The following is a 15178-nucleotide window of genomic DNA, read 5'->3' on the forward strand; positions in this document are numbered from 1 at the left end:
AAGGCTGTTTCCTACTCTTCTGGTTTTTATGGCATCCTCAGATCAAGGTGCTCTCTGAGCCTCCCCAGCTGTCTCCTCATCCTGCATCTCCTCCAAGCCTTTCCTTGTCTTTGGCTTTTCGCAGTCAGGATAAACATGTTTGAACCTTTACATTCTTGGAAATACATCATGATTTGTGTTTGCTCTGAGACAGAAAACCAAGCCGAGGTGCTTCACTGGGAGTCTTGGTCCCAGATATTTCCAAGAGCCACTTTACAGAGCCACATGAGGGTGAGCTTGGCCCTGGCTTGGCTGCCGAGGAGAAGCCAAGGAGTGCAGGGTTGAGGACATGGAGTCAGCAAAGGGTTTTGGCACCTCAGAGACTGGAACTTTCTAAATAAATCTGCTGGATGAAGTGATTTCCTCTCACTCCATAAAATCTTCACTCTTTGATCTGGGGAGATTTACCAGCACATGGTTTGGCTGGAGGATTTATAGCAGAGGGATGGAGGGTCGGATTCCAGGGCTGTGGAGGGCAGGGAGCTGCTCCAGATCCCTTTCCCACAGGGCAGCTCCTGTGCAGCTTCCTGAGCCAGGAAATGCCTTGGAGATATTTTCTCTCCAAAATCCACACTGAACCAAAGTGCTCTTTGGATAACTTTCCCTTTTTAATGCAGGACAGATATCCAGCAGCAATAAATCCAACTGCAATAAACCTGCTTTCTTTGTCTCCAGAAACAGTTGCCCTGCTGTGTGGGAGCAGCCTCTCTTGCTCATGGATCACAAACCAAGACCCTCCTGACTGTATTTTCCAGAAGGAATCTGGTTTGGCTCCCTGTTCCGCTTCTGGGGTTTTATTTGGTAGATGAAAAATCGCCCGCAGCCATTGCTGAGGGTTTGAGATAGCAGGTGTAGCTGGGAAATGAAAGGGAGGCCCGGCTGAGCCTCTCAGTTTGAGTTTCAATAATGATAATGATAAAGATAATTATAGCGATAATGGTTCAATTGAGGCTTTATCAAAGAAGAGGCGCTTTGATCACACGGTGCCCATCAGCCCTGAGGTTCAGGGAGAGGACAGGCTGGCCAAGGCTGGAATTATCTCTCCTGCTGAGCTCTGGGCAGTGGAGCTGCTCCTTAGGAAGAGCTGCTGGCTGCCCTGGGAGGGTGTGGACACCTGGCTGGACACAGGGCAGAGTGCTCAGAACTGAATTTCCATCACCTATTTACACCTGAGGAGTTTTCAGTCTTTTAGTTACATCCTGGGGATGTGTCTGTTCATTACATCGGCATCTCAATGGAGATACTGATAAAACTGACAGAAATCTATTTAAAGTAGCTCGGCAGGTGGGACAAAGCAGGAAAAAATATTTGCAACAGATATTACTCACGTTTAATGGTGACTGATCTGTGTTTTACAACCCACGTTCTAAATCAGTCTTTGGGGCTGGAGTGAGCTCAGCCCGAGCTGCAGGTTCGTGTAATAAAAACCATAAAAACGCCATAAAAACCTCCCCTGTCTCCCGGAAACATCTCGGGGCAGGTGCTGCAGCCCCTGACCTACTCTAACCCAGCGCTGGCAAACAGCCGCGCTGCCTTCCCTTCCTTCCCGGCGCTGGTTAGTAAGGACGTGATAAAAGAGTGTGTTTTTCCTCCCCGGATACCTGAACTATGTCCCGCCCGCACCCGGCAGCATTTGCATGTTAAAAGCGGGGCGAAAGGTAAAAGGCACGCGGCAGTTTGGCAAATCGCGGAATTTCTGCCCGGGCGCTGGGCGGAGGAGGAAGCTCGGGAACACCTCTGCCCTGCCTCCTGCTGCATCGCATTTAAATTCGGCACTCGGGCTGGAGCTGCATCTCTGCTCCCTCCGGCTCCCATCCCTCCAGCTCTCATCCCTCCAGCTCTCATCCTTCCCTCTCCCATCCCTCCGGCTCCCTGCGAAGGAGGAGCAGCAGCCTGGGGAAGATGAGCTGTAACAGGTATCCCGTGGATGTGAAGGCTGTCGGCTTCATGCAGTGCAGAAAACAGAAGGTACTTTAATTTTTATTCTTTTTTTTTTTTTTTGGCTTTGTTTTCTTCCTTAAATATAATTTACAAACTGGGAGACTAGAGGATTTTGAGTTACTCTTCCAGGGATATGTTTGCTCGTTCCCCATAGTACTGGGATTGGAGCCTAGGGGTCTAGGATAAGGGGACTTGGTTTTTAATGAGCTTAATATCTTGGGGTTTGGTCTCTTTTTGTCACAGCACCATAAAATTCTCCTGGTTTCAGCAATGATTATCCATTTGGGACTATGAAATTAAAACATATTTTTGTAGGTTTAAGGTTTTATTTAATTTTCTAATGTGACATTAAAAGCCTCAACTTTTAAACCACAGCAAATGCTGTTTGTCTGGAAGCATCCAAAATTGAACATTGTGATTAAATTGCTTTTTTTTCCCCAGAACTACATGATGTTTGTGTCCTGGTCAGATCAGAACAACATTCTCATCTACAGGACGTTTGAAGACTTTAGGAAATTCCATGTAAGTGAATTTTCAATTCCTGAAATGTCAAGGTTCCTGTCCTGGGCAGGGGAAGGAGCCTGGCCATGGGTCAGCTGTGAGGAATCACTGTTCTCTCCTTCTCCTTGCTTTTAGAAAGAGCTGAAGAGAAAATTCCCCACTGAGAGTGGGTCACTGAGGAGTTTACCCAGGTTTAAAGGTAAGGACAAATCTCTGATGGACCAACAAACCCGAGAGTGATCAGGGACAGATAACTCGTGACAGAGACTGAAGCCTCTGAGTCTGACCTTCCTCTGGAACAGATCAGGGGCTCACTCCTGCCATGGCACCACTGGGTCACATCAGCTTGTTTGGGTCTAGTACAGACGTAAAATGACCCAGAAAAGCTTTTTAATAGATAGCTGCACTTGGCAAATAATGCTACACTTCAAATATTGACCTAGAGCTTCTTGAAACTTCACATGTGAAAAAAGAAAAATTTTAGATGTCAAAAAATCCTATCAGGAACTGTTAAAACTGGCAGGGAGGCAGGGACAGTGACTTTGTGCAGTTTGGGCTTGGGCAGGAAGGGTGGTGGCTGAGGGCACCTGGTGTTCAGGGAAAAGATGCTGCTCCAGGGATCCAGATCCATTGCTGTCCTGTCCCAACTGTGCCCTTGTTATTTTGAAGGAATAACTCTGCAGCAGAGGAAGGGTGGGAAGCTGAACAGGTGCCTGGAGATCCTGAAACTGCTGGAAACGTATTCCCAGGAGCTGCTGAAAACTGATGTGAAAATCTCCCGGGGTGAAGAGGTGAATCAGTTTTTCAAGGCACAGACTCAAGACCTTGATCCCTCCTTCCCTGAAAACAGGTGTGAAATATGAGTTGTATTTTTTTGTTTGTTGGTGAAACAGAAATGTTATGGGATATGGATAGAAGGGAAACACCAGTTACGCTCCAGGGCAGTTCAGCTGGGTGCTTTTAATTTTGTTTCTGATGTCTGAAGCTTTTCTCAGCCTACTGCAGAAGTGATTTTACCAAAATCAATACTAAACTCAACCTCTCACATGAGTTTTTGACGTGCACCTTCACTTTCCAGTGCTGTGATCATGCCATCAGTGTTCAGAAGGGAGAAGAGCCCCCAGCCCCTCTCCATCACCCTCCCTCAGGCGTCGCAGAGCTACCGCTGCATTGAGGCCTTTGAAACCAAAGATACAAAGAACAAACCCTTCACAGTGGCTCAGAAGGAGATTGTGGAAGTGCTCATCAAGGACATGACTGGTAGGTTTGAGAGGATTCAGTGCTGGGGTGGATGGGCAGATGGGTTCATAGCTAGGCAAATGCTGAGGCAGTGTCAGGGGTTCAGGTGTTTGCACTTGTCCCTCCTGTCTCTTGTGTCCCCTTCGCAGGGATTATTGTCATGTCTTGACTTGCAGGCTGTTAAAATCTGGGTATTTTTCCTCTTTGTAGGCTGGTGGCTGGTGGAAAATGCAGACAAGCAGATAGCCTGGTTCCCAGCCTCGTACCTGGAAGAGCTTGATGCCTGTGAGGACATCCAGAATGCCTTCAGCTCAGACGAGGAGGGTGAGTCTGTTCCTCCTTCAAAACATGAGTTCTGCAAACCCCCACCACTTCACCCACTGCCTGGAGTCCCTGCCTGGACCTCTGACTCTTCTGGTTGGCTCTGCCACCACCTGTGGGTCATGGAACCATGGACTGGTTTGGGTTGGAAGAGAGCTTAAAGCCCATCCAGTTCCAATCCCAACACCTTCCACTGCAGGGATCCAGCGGCAGCCACAGCTTCTCTGGGCAACCTCTTCCAGGGCCTCCACACCCTTTTTATAAAAAACTTCTTTATATTCAACTTAAATGGATCAGACTGGGGTCCCTGAGCAAACCAGTCACTCTCAGGGACAGCTGCCCTGCAGCTGGGCTGGTCTCACAGGGATCGAGCATTTTGTCCACAAGGCAAATCCAACTGTCCCTCTCTCTGCAGGCAGCCTGTACTTTGTGGTGCAGGCCTACGAGGCTCAGAAGGCAGACGAGCTCTCGCTGAACCAGGGGGTGGTCGTGGAGGTGCTCAGGACGTCCCACAACGGCTGGTGGCTGATCCGGTGAGGAGGCTTTCCCAGAGCCCTGGCTCCCCGAGGGAGCTGCTTGCTGTTCCTCCCCTGTGGGATGCACAGGAGCCCCCAGAGCTGGATGTCCTTGGCTGGGGATGCTTTCCCTGTCCTCACACCCCGTGTACAGCACAGACCTGCTCCCCAAGTGCTCCCTCCCCTTGGCCCGAGGTGCTGGAAGGGTTTTCTCAGTGTTTTTTCCATCCCTGCCCTCAGGTACAACGGCTGCACTGGCTACCTGCCCTCGCTGTGCCTCCGGCCCTACCAGAACCCTCACCACAAGCTCCAGAGCATCCTGAGCTGCGGCCTGCACGCCTGCTCCCCGAGCCTCAGCTCCCAGGAGGAGCACGGCAGCTCTGCCAGGAGCAGATCCCGCTCTCTGCCCCAGGCCAGCTCCACCCCAGAGCTGGATTTGGGGTTGAACAGTTCCTCGCTGAGCTTGGGCAGCAGCAGCACTGGGGACACCCGGCTGGCCTGGAAACCCGACCTGTCTCGGTCCCTGCCCGAGGTGGAGCCGGCCAGGAGCTCTCCTGGCCCGAGCCACAAGCTGGCCACGCACAGCAGCAAATCCCCACAGCTCAGTGCCAGCGACAGGAACGACTCCGGCTTCGTGGAGTCCTCCACAGCCGAGCTGCCCCTCGCTGACCCTGAGCTGGCCGCGGGTGTCCCCAAGGTGCCAGCCCGTCCCTCAGCCCAGGAGATCCTGCAGCGCTGCAGCACCGTCACCAAGCGTGCCGTGCAGCACTTGGCGCCCCGGCCGGCCCTCCTGGACCCCAGCCAGCATTAGTGACCCTGGGCAGGGGACACGGGGACAGCCCTGACACCCTGGGGTGCCCTGGGAGCTGTGGGCAGCGCCTTGGGACTGTCCCCTCCCGAGGGACACACACGCCTCCATCACCTCTGGAGTGTCAGGGCTTGGGGCTGTCCCCTCCCGAGGGACACACACACACCTCCATCACCTCCCTGGGCAGCTGCAGCTTCCCCAGGGACCAGGGAGTTACTGGGACAGGGCTGAGTGGGGTCACAGCAGCAGCTCCAGGGCTGGAGGTCCCTCGGAGCTCCAGAAGCTCTCCCCCAGGCAGGTGTTCCCCTCCCTGCAGTGCAGCTGGGTTATTCCCCATGCCAGGATCAGCTGGCACAGCCACAGCGACCATGGAGGGCACAGGAGTGGCACCAGAGTGCCTCAGTGTCCCCTGAGCTAGCCACGGGACTGGGGGGGGATGGGATGGTGCACCTGTGTGATGGCATTTACTGAACCCCTTATTTTATAGATTTTTTTTTAACTTTTTGACTTTTGGTGTTGGTTTGGGGGGTTTTTTATAGGTTAGTGGAGAGGCCATGAAATACAGGGATGGGCTGGATCTGCTGAATGGTTGTGAGAATAAAAAACCTGCTGGGGAGGAACCTCATCCCTGCTCCCTCCAGCCATGTCTGTGCAGGCACAGGAACACAACCAGGGGAGTCACAGCTCCTGTCCCACCTGGGGATGGGAACAGAGGTCACTTTTGTGGACAAAACATTCCTCTTTCCAGGGGACTGGCTAGTTACTGAAACTCACAACAATTCTAATCCTAAACTCATTTGCTAGAAATTAGTTAGGAAAAAAGTTACAGGAAAATCAAGACTTTTCTCTACAGTGATGGCTTTAATTGTATTTATTCACCCAGGTATCTGTTCATATCTTTATACAGAACTTGTGAGGCGTTTGTGCTGTTTGAATTTTATACATTTTTGTCTATGAAATAAAATACATGTAAATATCTCTGAAGCCTGCTTGTTTTATGCTTTAAAAATTTGCTATTTGGGAAATTTAAATTGTGCTTCTCTTCCTCCCAGGTGCTAAATTTTGGGTGGACACAGGTGAGACCCCTGCCTTGGTCCAGGCTGCTTTGCCCAAGCAAGATCCCAGCCCCATGAACCCTTTACATCCCAACTGCTTGTTGGGATTCTGCCTTTTTTTAATCCCAAACTGCCTGCTCTTTGTGAAAATTCAGGGTGTGAAAACACAAACCCCAGCTTGGCCAAAGAAATGACCTTTTCCTTTCATTCATCCCTGAGGAGATTGGATGGTAGACGTGGTTTAGAAACGAAAACATTTATTATAAAATACAGGAACTAGAAATCCTGGTGGGAAAGAGCTCTTTGGAAAGAGCAATTGGTGGGAGGAGGGGGGGTCACAGAGTCCCCTGGTCCTGCTGGGCCACGTCTGCCAGCCTCATGTTGTGCCACATGAACTCGATGAAGGTGGAGGCCTGGAGCAGGCGGCTCAGCCTCTGGAAGTGGCGCTCTGCAAGGAGGGGAGGGCTCAGGGCACAGGGGAGGCACAGAACCCTGCCCTCGATGTGGAGAGCTGGGAATGCCCAGCCTGGACAAGGGAACACTCCAGGGAGACCTCAAGGGCCTAAAGGGCTCCAGGAGAGCTGGAGAGGGACCGGGGACAAGGCATGGACGGACAGGACACAGGGAATGGCTCCCACTGCCAGAGGGCAGGGATGGATGGGATTTTGGGAAGGAATTGTTCCCTGGCAGGGAGGGCAGGCCCTGGCACAGGGTGCCCACCCTGGATCCCTGGCAGTGCCCAAGGCCAGGCTGGACAATGAGGCTTGGGATGGGGATCCCACCCTGGGATGGTGAAAGGTGTCCCTGCCATGGCAGGGGTGGATTACCTGACCTGCCCCTTCCACCCCAAACCATTCCATGATCCCTGACCCAAGCCAGCCCCTCCTGTCCCCACAGGGCCTCACCTGTGTAGGGCAGCAGGGACTCCACAGCAGATTTGATTCCAGAGAACTGCAGGAGGGTGTCGGGGGCCTCGTGCCTCAGGAGGGTCTCCATGACAGCCTGGGCCTCGTGGCAGTTCCTGGAGTTGGTGTTCCACGTCACCAGGAACGCCAGCACGGCCTCTGTGGGGAAGGAAGGCTGGCCAGGCTGGCACACAGCACAGCCCACACAGAAAACATCCCTGGGCTCTCACCGAGGTTCAGGTCCCACACAGGGACACTCCCCACCCCTGCAAGTGCCCCAGGCCAGTCCTGGTCTACTGGATGATGTCCCTGCCCATGGCAGAGGGTAAAACTGAACACTCTCCCAACCCAAACCATTCCAGGATTATAGGATTCTAATTTCAGGTGGCAGAAAAGCCTCTGACCTGGAAGCTTTCAGCACTTGAGTCGTGCCACAAACCTTTCTGATCCTTGCGGAGCCGAACAATGTTCTCTTCCAGGTGCCTCCTCCCCTCAGGCTCCCTGAGGATGGCTGGGGACAGAAACGACAGCAGGGACAGCCTGGGTGATGGCACTCAGGGAAAACTCAGCCTCTCAGACTAATTATTGGACTTTGAAGCCTTGAACTGGCTGGAGGAGGTGTCCAGGAAAGGAGGGAGGGCAGGAGATGCCCTCAGAGCACGCTCTGGACTCACCCTTGACCACGGTCAGCACCGTGTGCGGCCGGTCCAGGGAGATGGCCAGGCCCAGAGCTTTGAGGTACCTTTTCTCATGGAGGAGGTTAGAAAGCTCTTGCTCTCTGGAAAACAAATCAGGGGCAAGAGTGAGACTAATCTTCGGGTGCTGAAAAAACCAAAACTACAGGAAAAGCAGCAGACTTTGGCAATAATTTTGGAGTTTGTGGTGCTCGCCAATAAATGCCCTCACTCCAATAATGGGAGATCAGGTGGAGCTGGATGGCTCCAGGTGTGGACAGTTCCACTGCACAGCTTGCCTTTCACAGCTCTTTATGAAGATTTTACAAGATGAACTCACTTCATAATCTGCTCCTCCTGTTTAGCCTGTGCTTCTTTCTCCTCAATTTCAGTCACATCCTATAAAAAACACAGGTTAAAACTTTATCAAATCCTGCCTTAATACAGAAGGGTTTTGATTGGGCCATCAAGTGACGTGGAGACCAGTTTCTGCAGCAAAATCTCGGGGTCAAGTAATTTAAATGTTAAATCCAGCAATTTCCAACTTCCCTCCAAAGCTCCAATGCTGGGGCCCATCTCCTGCTCTGGGGACATCCAGAATGGCCAAAAAATACCCCCAAACCCCAAGGTCAGCCTTGTTAACCTAATTTCAAACTGCAGACATGAAGAACACATGAAAAAGAAGCCACTGAGAGCCTGAGCTCTCCCATTACCCTGATTATTAACCCAGGGAGGAGCCAGCCCCCTGCTGTACCTGCCACAGGGTGATGCAGGAGTCACTGGAGGCTGTCACCACCATGTCATCTTTCTTGTTGGAGTGAAGGCCCCAGATTTTGTCCTCATGACCATCTAATGTTTTCACACACTCGTTTGTTTTAATTGTCCAGAGTTTTAAGAGACCATCAGATCCACTGTTGGAAGAGAAACACAACAGAAAGAATCACTGGACAGATCCATTCTTGCTCTGTCCCACCTCAAATATCAGATGGACTTGAATGAATTTAACAAATATCCCAATTTCTTCCAAACAGGAGCAGAGTTAACCAAAAACGTGGAGGGCAAGATGCACCCTTAGCTTTGCCTACTGAGTTTGTCCCAACCCAGCAATGCCACACATGGAACCCATGGGACACCTGGAGAGGAGGAAGATTAAAATAAGCTCTACAGAAAGCCTGGCCTAAACAAGGCATCTTTGATTCTTTGGACACAAGAGTGTTTCCTCTTGGTGCTGCTGATGAGCTCAGACATTCCCCTAACTCTGGAATCAGGCACAAACCTGCTGAGCAGCTGAGCCCCTCGGCTCACAAAGATGATCTTCAGCACGGAGGCGTCGTGGCCTTCAAAGGTCTGCAAAACAGGAAGGGAGCTCAGCAGTGCCAGGCCTCTGCAGAGACCCCAAAGGATCCCATTTACTCACAAAGGAATATGCCCCAAGTTTGGAAGGATCCTTAAGGAACCCCAAGGTTTTGCCCAGGGCAAGAGGCAAAGCTCTCATCACCTTCAGACAGCTGAAATCCCGAAGTCCCCAAAGCTTCAGGGTCCCATCAGCCGAGGAGGTGGCCAGGACCTGGTCCACAGGGGAGAACTGCACACACCAGATGCCACGTTTGTGCCCAGAGAAAACCCCCAGCAGGGAGCAGTCAGAGCAGGACCAGAGCTTGGCCAGGCGGTCCTGCGAGCCCGTGGCCAGCAGTTTGTCATTGGGGGACACTGCCACGCTGTTGATGTCCTGGGGAAGCCACAAGAGGAGGAGGAGGAAGAGGGTCAGGCCTCAGCTCTGGCTGTGGGACACAGAACAAACAGAGGCTGAAGCACTGAAAGATCAGGTGGAGCTGTACCTTGTCATGGCCCCTCTCGGTGACCCTGGCATGGAGGGGCTCTGGGCTGGAGATCAAGGCTGCTTTTGCTTTGGAAGTGAGGGATTCCGGGATGTTCCAGATCTTGATGGTGCAGTCCTGGCTGCTGGTCACTACAAAGCTTTCCTTCAGCCTGAGAGCAATGAAACCATCAAGGGCAGGGAAACAATTCCGTGGTTTCTCCTCCCTGACTGGCATCCCCACACTCAGCCACTGCTGGGTGTGGAAAAGTGGTTTCATGGCTTTCTAAGCGCTTCCATTTCAGAGGGACTCCCCCATCCCTGGGAGTATCCAGGGCCAGGCTGGACAGGGGCAGTGTCCCTGCCCATGGCAGGGGGTGGCACTGGATGACATCTGAGGCCCCTTCCCACCCAAACCACCCCATGATCCCTTCCCACCCGGGCACCAGGAGAAGCTGGGAGCAGGGGCGAGAAGCAGCACAGCTGGCAGGGGGACAGCACCCAGCAGGACATTCCCCTCCCTCCCTCCCTGCCCAGCCTGTGTTACCTGGAGCAGGCGACAGCGCCCACGCCGTGGGCATGGCCCAGGCCCTGTGCCACACAGGTGACCCTGCCAGCCCTGCCCATGCGCCACACCCGCACGCTTCTGTCCTGGGGGAGGACAGAAATGCCTCAGCCTTCTGGGCATCAGCAGCTCCCTGTGCTTTCACCTCATCCCTGAGCCCCACTGGTCTCTGCTGCCCAGCCTGAACCTCCATCTCTGTCACAGCAAGATCAGCTCGGGGGCTCCAGCATGGAGATTTATTTCTGGTTGTCTCAGAGCTTTGGTTTTGGGTCTGTCAGGGCTCTTGGCACCTTTTCCCTCATCAATCTCACACAAACAACTTTTCTGAACTCTTAACACCAGACCAGGATGTTTGGAGAAGGAAACATCTCCCTCAGGCCAATAAAATACAACCAGTTTTCCCAGGGACAATGTTAAAAAGGGATAGTGGGAGAAGCTCTTTGGGGCATGCAGCAGACAGGGATTGTATGAACAAAAAGCCCTTTCTGGAATTCCAAAAAGAACAATTTTGCCCACAGGGATCACTAGGAATGAAGACTTTCATTAAATGGAGAACAGTGACACACCTTGGCACAGGTGACAAACATCAGGCCTTTCCTGAAGACATCCAAAGCCAGGATTGTTTCTAAACAGAAAAAATAAAAGCTGGTGGGTGCAGAACAACGCTGAGATGGGACAACAGAAAGGGGTGAGTTAATGAGCCCAGTGCTTAATGAGCCCAGTTAATGAGCCAGGGGACAGATCTGGGACACGATGGGTCCCTGAGGAGTGAGCCTGTCACACACCTGCACCTTCAGCTCCAGTTTAAACTGATCTCACTGCCAGGGACAGGGACAAAGGGACACATCCTCTCTCCACACCACTCCCAAACCTGCTGTGGTGCTGCTCCACCAAGAACTCAAGGATTCCTCTGCACCAGAGCTCCAGGAGAAGCTGGATGAAGGCAGAGCTGCCCAGGTCCCCCCAGGGCAGGGCTGTCACCCACCTGTGTGGCCATACAGGATCTGGCAGTGGGACGTTGCCAGCTCAAACACTTTCAGCTGGGGGCTGTTGGTGGCCACCACGATGTGAGAGTCACCAGGGCCCAGGAACTTCACATCCAGCACCTCCTCGTTGTATCCTGCGAGCTGCAGTGGAAACAGCCCAAGAGGGAAACGGAGCTGAAGGAGAGGTGGGAGTGCCTGCTTTCCATTTCATACTGGGTGTGATTTCTACACACAGGAGGCATTTCTGGCTAAGGCTGTCCTGCTTTCTCTTTCCTGAGCTGGTCTCTGGGCAACATTCCCACAAAACAGCGGAATTCCCTGGCCCATGGAACAATCCCAGACCAGGCTGGAGCCAGGGGCGCCCTTGGTGCCTCTGCCAGGAGCAGAGCTGGTCCTGGAGCACGGACAGAGGGACAGGGAGGCTGAGGGCTGGCACCTGCTTCCTGAGCTGCAGGCTCTGAGCATCATAGAAGAGGATGTTGTGCTCCATGGACACGGTGAGGATCTCGTTCCTGGCGGGCACAAACTGGCACTGGGAGAGGCTGCGCTCGCTCGGCTCCTCGCGCAGCGCAAGGGCACGGCCTGGCTGTGCACACAGGCACCTGTGGTCACCTCCCACACCCTCAGGATGCCTGGAAAAAACAGGAGAAACCATGGCAGAGCCACTGCTTCACACAGGGCACAGCCTGGCTGTGCACACAGCAGCTGTGGTCACCTCCCACACCCTCAGGATCCCTGGAAAACAAGAGAAACCATGGCAGAGCCACTGCTTCACACAGTGGATGTCCAAGGAACATGATCCAAAGCACAGTGGGAAAAGCCGCACAGCTCCAAGGCAAGACTGGGCAGGATGCAGTGGCTGGAAAAGCCTCAGGGTTTTGCTCCTTCACTCAAACTCATCGAGTTTGAAAATAGAGATAAATGTGTGAGTAGTAAATGGATCTGTGCCTGCCCAAGGAACTCAGGAGCCCCTCCAGGCTCTGCTCTCCACCCAAGGCTCCTGCCATGGAGAACACACAGCCTGGGAACAACAGCAGTGAAGTGACTCAAGTGCCACCCTTCAGTGACACTCACCTTTGCTGCCAGCTGTGACAAAGTGCAGCCCTTGTTTCTTCACACCCAGCTGAGAGAAATCTCCCTCTTTAGGCAACAGCACAGCGGCTTCCACGGTCTGCAAGAGTCAGAGAGGCACAAACCAAGCTGAAAACCCCTGGGAAAGGGGAGAAACCTGATTTCACAACAGGCAGACCCTAAAGAGGGAGACCATGGCCTCAAAGGAAGGGACAAAGAGCAGCTTCACCTCATAGACAGGGACGGTTCGTTTGCTCTGCCTGCTCTCCAGGTCCCAGACCATGCAGATCTTGTCACGGCCAGAGCTGCAAATGAAAAGCTCAGTTTTAGTGTTAAACCTGTCCAGCTTGGCTCTGGGTGCAAATTTGGCACTGTGGGAGCTCAACACCTCTCTGGAGAGGCTATGGGAGAGAGAGCAGCATTGCCTGTGCCAGCACAGGATATTCCCAGGAACACAGGCAGGTGGATGGGGTTTGGAGCAGCCTGGCACAGTGGAATTGGCCCTGCCCATGGCAGGGTGGCACTGGATGGGCTTTAAGGTCCCTTCCAACCCAAACCATTCCATGATTCCAATGCACACCCACTGAGCACTTGCACCACCCCTTCCCCTCAGAGCAGAGCCCACCCAGACCCTGCAGGAGGTGAATGGATGGAGGTGCAAGCCCTGCCAGGAGTACCTGAGGAGGCTGTTCCCATCTGCAAAGGCCAGCGAGGTGACAGCACTGAAGTGTCCCTCCAGCACTGCCACACACTTGCTGGAGCTCAGGTCCCAGATGCGGATCTTGTAATCGATGGAGGAGGAGAAGAGCTGCAGGCGGGAGATGTCGGGGTGGAACTCCACCAGGCTGGGCAGGAGCAGAGAACAGCACAGGAATAAACCCCACAACCTTTAAATAATGCACATCCCACAGCAGTGTTTAAATAATGCACATCCCACAGCAGCACAGCTTGGGTGGGCTCACAGCATCCTGGCCTACTGGGAGGTGTCCCTGGCCAACAATTCTGTGAAAATTCTGTGAAACGATTCCATGAAAATTCTTGACCAAACTGTTTCCTCTCTGGGCAGAGTCAGCCACAACCCTGCTCTCACACAGCAGGAAAAGCCCAGAACCTGCTGGGAATGGACCTTCCTGTTGCATTAACTCCAGAACTGCACCTCAGTCCCAGTATCCCAGCACAGCAGGGACTGACAAACAGCACTGGTCCTTACTGTACCACTCCAGAGGATCCTTTCAGGTTGTGTGTGCAGTAGTGTTTGATCATATCCCAGACCTTGATGGTGCTGTCACAGCCACCTGGGAAGAGAAGGACACCTGGGCCTGAGCTGTGCAGGACACAGAGAGCCATGGGAGCTGCAGCAGAACCCCGGCTGGGCACAGCTCTGAGCCTCTGCTGCCTGCCCCGGGAGGCTCCCCAGGAGCAGGACAGGGTGGCTCGTACCTGTGGCCAGCAGGGTGGCCGTGGGGTCGAAGGCCATGGTGGCCACGGGCGCGGTGTGCACGGCTCGCCAGCTGCGCTCACACCTGGGCTCCCTCCAGCGCCAGCGGCGCAGCAGCAGCGCCCTGCTGCCTGTCACCAGCACCTGGGGACACGGGGACAGCCTGAGACACGGCTAACAGCGCCCTGCTGCCTGTCACCAGCACCTGGGGACACGGGGACAGGGGACAGCCTGAGCACAGGCTGGGTTTGGGCTCCTGTCAGTGCCACATGGCACAGGGAGCTGCTGGGGAGCTCAGGCTCTGGGCAGGTGTGAGTGTGAGCCACAGGTGTGAGTGTGAGCCACGGCCCCCAGGGGATCTCAGGAAGCACACAGAGCATGGAATGGAACCATGGAACATCCCCAGCAGGAAGGGATGCACAAGGACCATCAACTTCAAGCACCGGCCCTACACACGCACCCCAAAGTTCTCCCCATTCCTGGCTCAGCCTGTCCCAGGCTGCTCACAGCCCCCAGCACAAACCCACCTCATCATCAGGGCTCAGCACGAAGCGCTGTGACATCCTCTTCCTCATCCTGGGAAATCAGAGGGGAAATCCCACGGTTAAACCATCCCTGCAGAGATCCCAGAGCTCCCTTCTCCAAGGGCTCTGCTGACCCCGAGCACAGCTCGGGACCACCCAAAACCTGTGCTTGGTTCGTTCCCACCCTCCCTGCACTCCTCACTCCCGGGAGCTTTGTATCCACAGTGAGAAAACGCTCTGGAAGCCTCGCAAACCGCCCAGGAGAGGCCGGTCCCGGTCACCTGCTGGAGGCTGTGCAGGAGCGCTCCCGTTTCCACATCGATGACGTTGACTTTGCTCCCACAGGGGCAGAACATGAACTTCCCATCCCGGCTGATCTGGAGAAAGGGATCGGGAACGTTAGAGCCGAGAGGCGCGGCATGCCGGGATGTCCCTCCAGAGCCGGGATTACCTGGATTCGCCCTCCTTTGTAGAACGGCTCGATCTTCCGCGTCACGGAGTAGCTGGAAGGGAAAGAGACGCGCCGGGAGGCCCCGTTAAAGCGGAGCGGCGACGGCCAGGGGGTTCCGGTCCCAGGCCAGGCCAGGCCAGCCCCTGGCTCGCCCTCGCAGCCCCAGCCCGGTCCCACGGCTCCCTCACTTGCTCTTGAAGCGCACGGGAGCGGCGGCGGCCGCCGGGTCCGTGTCCGCCATGGCCGCGACCCACGTGCTTCCGGCCGCCACTTCCGGGAAGTGAGAGAACACTTCCGGCCCCTCCAGTGACGTAAGCGAGGGGCGCCGC

At 54.1% G+C, this 15178-nt stretch overlaps 2 protein-coding genes across 2 annotated transcripts; one reads left to right on the forward strand and one right to left on the reverse strand.

Annotated features, from left to right (window-relative positions):
• The first annotated feature begins 2427 nt into the window (after positions 1-2427).
• On the forward strand, positions 2428-5367 carry NOXO1 (NADPH oxidase organizer 1). Its single transcript, XM_030958440.1, has 7 exons — positions 2428-2502; positions 2617-2680; positions 3151-3331; positions 3560-3741; positions 3931-4044; positions 4457-4574; positions 4797-5367. The coding sequence occupies exons 1-7, from the start codon at positions 2428-2430 to the stop codon at positions 5365-5367; spliced, it is 1305 nt and encodes a 434-aa protein (XP_030814300.1).
• A 1289-nt stretch (positions 5368-6656) lies between these two features.
• TBL3 (transducin beta like 3) lies at positions 6657-15117 on the reverse strand. The gene is given in 24 exon segments (XM_030958084.1): positions 6657-6867; positions 7325-7483; positions 7764-7835; positions 7999-8102; positions 8339-8397; positions 8753-8909; positions 9275-9345; positions 9497-9727; positions 9837-9987; positions 10362-10465; positions 10946-11004; positions 11365-11506; positions 11802-11932; positions 11935-11997; positions 12440-12536; positions 12666-12741; positions 13114-13281; positions 13647-13731; positions 13877-14018; positions 14402-14425; positions 14427-14450; positions 14680-14775; positions 14850-14901; positions 15038-15117. Coding segments are annotated over 24 exon segments (2433 nt in total). The 5' UTR covers positions 15091-15117; the 3' UTR covers positions 6657-6754.
• Between the last annotated feature and the right edge of the window lie 61 nt (positions 15118-15178).

The sequence above is a fragment of the Camarhynchus parvulus genome, chromosome 14 (genome assembly GCF_901933205.1).
Source record: "Camarhynchus parvulus chromosome 14, STF_HiC, whole genome shotgun sequence".
NCBI classification, from domain to species: domain Eukaryota; kingdom Metazoa; phylum Chordata; class Aves; order Passeriformes; family Thraupidae; genus Camarhynchus; species Camarhynchus parvulus.

Bases quoted from the DNA above. Each gene is read 5' to 3' on its own strand.
- NOXO1 (XM_030958440.1), top strand. From the start codon at position 2,428: ATGATGTTTGTGTCCTGGTCAGATCAGAACAACATTCTCATCTACAGG. The intron at 3,742-3,930 runs GTAGGTTTGAGA...TCCTCTTTGTAG, and splicing joins GCTCATCAAGGACATGACTG to GCTGGTGGCTGGTGGAAAAT. The intron at 4,575-4,796 runs GTGAGGAGGCTT...CCCTGCCCTCAG, and splicing joins AACGGCTGGTGGCTGATCCG to GTACAACGGCTGCACTGGCT.